Source organism: Phalaenopsis equestris, unplaced genomic scaffold (assembly GCF_001263595.1).
Source record: "Phalaenopsis equestris unplaced genomic scaffold, ASM126359v1 Scaffold000186, whole genome shotgun sequence".
Taxonomy (NCBI): domain Eukaryota; kingdom Viridiplantae; phylum Streptophyta; class Magnoliopsida; order Asparagales; family Orchidaceae; genus Phalaenopsis; species Phalaenopsis equestris.
Genome location: NW_018164628.1, coordinates 55,694 through 61,080, shown reverse-complemented (window position 1 = coordinate 61,080; position 5,387 = coordinate 55,694). Strand labels below are relative to the sequence as shown.

Genomic DNA, 5,387 nt, shown 5'->3' with positions numbered 1-5,387 from the left:
ATATATATATATATATATATATATATATATAACTTAAAATAGAATATTAATTGAATTAGTAAGATAGATGTTGAATAAATATATATTACTTAAATATTTTTAAGCAAAAGCAGTGAATAATATTTCATGTTACCTATAAAGTTAGTTTGAAATCCAATTTGAATAATTATCCATATGAACTATAAAGAAAAAAAATCAAAGATTGATCACATATGAGTTTGGATGAATCTATTATACCTTGAACAATGGAAATAAATAATTAAAGAAATTTACATTTAACTTTTTAACTCTAGTAGAACATATAGGATTGTTAACAAGTGATTGTAGAACATATAAATTTAAATTTTGCAATTTATTTTGACTACTATAAACTATTTTACATTCTGAAAATTTGACAATAGTTTTCTTATAACACTTTAACAAATCTGGTTATGAAAATCTAACATCTAGACTTGCATCCAAACATTGTTACATGGAGATGATAAAATTGTCAGATGGTTGGTCAAACTTTGTTTATGTTACACTACAAATTTCACCCCATTAAGGATTCATGATTTAAACATAAATCCTTCAAACCTAGCAAAATTGACAATAATTAAAAAAAAAAAAATTACAAACAGTGAAATATGATTATTCCAAAAATTTTTGATTTTTTGAAGCTCTGCTAGCCAAGTAGATGTTGTGGGGGGGAAGGTTTACTGATGCTGCAGTCTTCTGCAGCTTCTGTTTGGTTGATGGCTTCTGCAACCACAATTTACTCGCCAATCATGCAGCTCCTGCTATGAAACAGCACCATAAATGAGGAAAAAAAAAGAGCAATATAAGCTATAAAAGAAACTATTTTATTTATAACATGACTTTATAAACATGTTCTACTAACTGGTTTCTGTAGCTTTACTCCCACTAGCATCTGGTCTAACAGTCTCATTCCTTCTACCATTCAATTCTTTACTTTCCTTTAGCACCGGTGGACACACTGCCTGAAAGAGAAATATGATTTAAGCATGATTCACATAAATCCTATAACTAAATCTTGACCAACAAAAATCTCAATTTTCTTATGTGATTTAACACTGTGCAGTCAGCTAATACTCGAGAAAAAATGGTGATGTTCTAAGAACAAGAAGGATCATAGATGATCAAGTAAAACCTGCAAAACTTGGCCTTTTGGCTCCTTAGTCGCTGCATTCTCTATATCTTCCAAGTTTATGCACTGTTGCTGTTGATTGTTTGAGCTAGAGGGATCTTTATCTGATACTTTCAATGGATTCTGAGGAGAAAAGCCAGCCTGAGGATTGAACAAGGAAGCACGAGGAAATAGAACTGGAAGACTTTGCCTTGGGATTCCAAGTGAATGAATATTGGAAGAAGGTGGGATTCCATGGAACCTTGCCACACCTGGAACAGAAGGACCTGAGAATTGTGTAACAGGCATTAATGGAGGAACTGGAATGAGACCCGGTGATCCGTTCATGCCAATCATCCCCATCCCCATCCCCATCCCCATCCCCACGCCAAGTGGTGAGAGATGTGAGATTGGTGGCACTCTCAAGTGCTGCAAATTCATCCCTGCTGGGAACATCATAGGAGTCATGAATAGCCCATTTCCCATAGACATCAGCTGCTCAAGTATCAAGCATGCTTTCTGTTAGTTTCAATCAGATATAAAATTATGAAAAAAAAAAATTCTTTTACCTGCACTTGAAGCTGAAGTGTTTTAAGATACTCAATAGCCTCATCAAGCAAGGACGCTTTGTCAACCTTTATATAATGGATTTTCATGTCAGGCATTCAGATTAATGTACTGCACTGAAATTCAGAGCTTGAGATAAATAGAAAAGATGTTACTTTGGTGCAATTTGGAATTAGTTCCTGCAGAGCTTTCATTTTCTCATTGATCCTGTCTCTTCTCCTCTGCTTATGCTAGAAAAAGTTAGTAAATAATGAATCCATGAAGTATTCAGAGTTAATGATCATGAAAGAATCAGCTACTCACTCTTTCTGATAAGTTATGAACTTCAGCAGCACGGCTTCTCTTACCACTACTAACTCGGCCTGAAGAAGGTTTCTTCACAGCAACTAATTCTTCCTCCGTATTCTATAAATAAAAGAAAGCAAATCAGATGAAAGCATAGGAAGAGTTATTGATAGAGTTATACAATCATATTTATGTTTTCTGTTCATTACTCACATCACTCTCTTCCCCTGATTCTTCTCCTTTCCTGGCTCGTTTTTTTGACTTGTGCTTTGGATCATTTGAAGTTGCTACAGCGTCATAGCCTGAACAAACTGAAGAAGAAGCAACAAGTGTTTCAGTTCCCTTCTCAAATTCCTTTCTTTCAGCGGCCATGTTTGATGCTTGGCCATTAGGTGAAGAGCCCATTCTGTCAACCACAGTGCTATTTTGAACTGGCTCTGTATCGTCAACCTTTGCCCGATTAAGACTCTCTGAGCCATTTCTGGACTCAACTACGGTGGAATCAACAGTACAAGTGCTCGAAACAGTACATGATTTCTCATGACTCTTCAACCTGTCAATACCGTTAACATTGGCTTTAACAAGAGCAGCAGCCCTGGAGAAATGTGGAAAGTTCATCAAACCTGCACTGTTGCTTTGACCCAACGCCCTCTGAACACAAGCATCTTGTTTCTGAAATCTTGTACTATTTAGATCACCAAACCGGTTACTGTTGCCGCCATTAATATCCACATCCTGAACTCTTGGCTTTATATTCTCTGATAAATTGTGGCACTGCTGCGACATATTTACCGAACTGTTAAACCTACTTCTGCATGGGTCTGAAGCACCGGGAGAGGATCTAAAAATTTGTGAATCTTTGTTATTTGTATCTGACAAAGATGGCATATGAACGCCTGTAAGGTCAGAGAAAAACTCTGAGCAGTAGTCATTTTGAATAGAATCATCTATTGCATAATTCAACCATGGAGCTGCGTCTTCTTCTTGATCATTCATAGAAGAAGGGACTGCGGAAGGCAAGTCATGTGCTGCAGAATCTATTCCACCATTCTGCCCAAATTTCTCCTCAAGTCTTCCATCGAAGGCAAACTCGGTGCCGAGGGAACTCTTCTTTGTTCGATTAGATTGTCCCTGCATCACTATTTGGCCATTCTCCCACAACAGCTCCACCAGCTCATGTTCAGGCCTTCCATGAACAAAAGCACGAAGGTTGCACATAAAAATCTTACCTTCGAGAAAAAAAAAATGAGCAGGAGAAGCTGACTTACATGAAGGAGGATAGATCAGAAGAATAATTTGTCATCTTATTTGAACAGGAAGATTCAGACTTCCCCTTTTTGGCTGTGTGATGAACTTCTGAAAGAGGACTGGCCAAATCTCTGAAATTGGATCCCATGAAGAGACTAAATCATGTGATCTGAATCGAAAAGCTGATCTCTTTGTTAATTTATAAAAAAGATGAAAAAATCAAAAAAAATTCCTTATCTTCTCCAATTGAAGGAACCTTCCAACATCATAAAAGAGGAACACAAACTTACATCTTCTTTCAGAAGCATTCAGAGGCAAAAATTCTGGTAGCAAAATCCACTTCAGTGCCACCATGGACGGCGATAAGCCACAGCAGAGATATGAGAGAGAGGCTACAAACCACATGGAAACCCTTCTACCTTCGTTACCATTCCTGAAAAGGGGGCAACTTGCATCCAACGGTCAAGATTTGCTCCGTGGGGTCTTCACATTTCAGGGAACTGCATTTAGTCCACGCACTTAAACGTGATGTCTGTCACTTACAGTCTCAAAAGTTTAAGAGAATCCATCACAGCAATCTCTGCTGTTGCATTCTTATCTTTTTCTCCTTTTATGGGGCATAAATCTATCTCCTATCTTTCCCTTTCGTCGCTATCTGAGAAATCGCAATATGGGAATTCATCATTGGTGGGATTAAGATAATAATTTGTCTTTTCTTTATGACATGGTTTTGTTTGATGCGTTTTAATAGCACAAAAGAGTCAGATTAGCGGAAGATTAGGAGCGTTTTAAATTTTGCTTTGTTTGGTTGTTGTTGCGTTTGATTCTTAAAGACAGGGAATAGTAGACATCCAAAGCCAAACAAAAAAAAAAAGTTTTGAGTAGGGGATCTGATTTCCAGCATAGCTGGATTGGCTTGAGTTTTGAGTAGGGGATCTGATTTCGATTTCCAGCATAGCTGGATTGGCTTGAAATTAGCTCGAATAGATTTAGTCAGCTCGAAATAGAAACTAACAGGCTCAAATTGAGTTATTTGGATCTGTTCTAGTTTGATTTAAAATTCGCTCAAGATTAGTTATATTCAATTTTACTAGACAAAATATATATAATTTTTATAAATAAAAATACTGAGTCGATCCATTTATGCGTTGAAATTGGCTTGAATACATTCGATCCAGAACTTCAGCTCATAGACCAACTCATTTTTTCGATCCAATCTCAATCCAAACAAAAATTCAAATTAAATTGAGAGCAATTAAAGACCTTCGAGCTGAATTAACAGCCCTAAGTTTGAGTCATGTACCCAAAAACAAATAGAACCAAACCCACCCGATTTCCTTCCTCCTGTTGTTTCATGGGGCCTGCTCCTCTTTTCATGAACAGAGCAGCTGAATAAGTGGAATAGGAATCCACTTATTAATAATTGCACTTTGATGCTCATTATTCCCAAAGAAAAAAAGTAATAAGAAAATACACATATTGCAAAAATACTAATAGAAAATAATTAGTCTACAAAGAAAAATTTCTATAATGATATAATTCTAAATGAAATATATAATTCCAGGCTTCTTGGACGGAGTGTCAGAGTTATGTATAAAAAGGATAAATGCGTAGGCATGAGCCTTATTTGGTAGAGCTCAAGTCAGCATTGCTTGAGCTAACTACATAAAACCTAGCAATATTGACTTGTTTTTTTTCATCCAGTTATTGAGATTTCAAAAAGGCATAATTTCTTACACCTCAAGCCCGGAAGACACCCCAACAACATAAGGTTATATATATATATAGATGCTAGAGCGGAGCGGAGCCCACGAGCGGAGTGGAGCGGAATGATCTGTCCAATCAGGGGAGTTTTATTATGTGGGTTGAGGGTGCGGAGGCAACATCCCGCGATTTGGTACATGGATAATTTAAGTAATTACATATTGTACTATGGTTATAAATATGTCATATTTGTAACCCTAGGTGAGATTCTGAGATTCTGAATCTTGTATTCTGTACTCTTTTCTGATATGAAGTCGCCGCTCTGCTGCAAATGATGTAGGCATCTTTGTCGAACCTCATAAATCTCTGCGTGTTCTCATGGATTTGTGTCGATTCCTATTTTTCTTCGCTCTAATTTCTCAACAAGTAGTATCAGAGTCTGGTTCAAGGGCAGGGA

The 5,387-nt window shown here is 36.8% G+C and overlaps 1 protein-coding gene across 4 annotated transcripts; it reads right to left on the bottom strand.

Moving 5' to 3' along the window:
- Window positions 1–460: 460 nt before the first annotated feature.
- LOC110022360 (transcription factor PIF3-like) lies at window positions 461–3,795 on the bottom strand. Of its 4 annotated transcripts, none has more exons than XM_020721247.1 (9): window positions 3,517–3,795; window positions 3,247–3,408; window positions 2,192–3,164; window positions 1,997–2,098; window positions 1,849–1,914; window positions 1,696–1,761; window positions 1,151–1,621; window positions 881–980; window positions 461–779 (listed from the first exon to the last, which is right to left on the bottom strand). In XM_020721247.1, exons 2-9 carry the CDS (start codon window positions 3,372–3,374, stop codon window positions 766–768), a joined length of 1,920 nt encoding a protein of 639 aa, XP_020576906.1. In that variant the 5' UTR covers window positions 3,375–3,408; window positions 3,517–3,795; the 3' UTR covers window positions 461–765. The 4 variants fall into 4 exon arrangements, with proteins under 4 accessions (XP_020576906.1, XP_020576905.1, XP_020576907.1 ...); XM_020721246.1 differs by having other exon boundaries at window positions 3,247–3,395; XM_020721248.1 differs by having other exon boundaries at window positions 461–776; window positions 3,247–3,395.
- Between the last annotated feature and the right edge of the window lie 1,592 nt (window positions 3,796–5,387).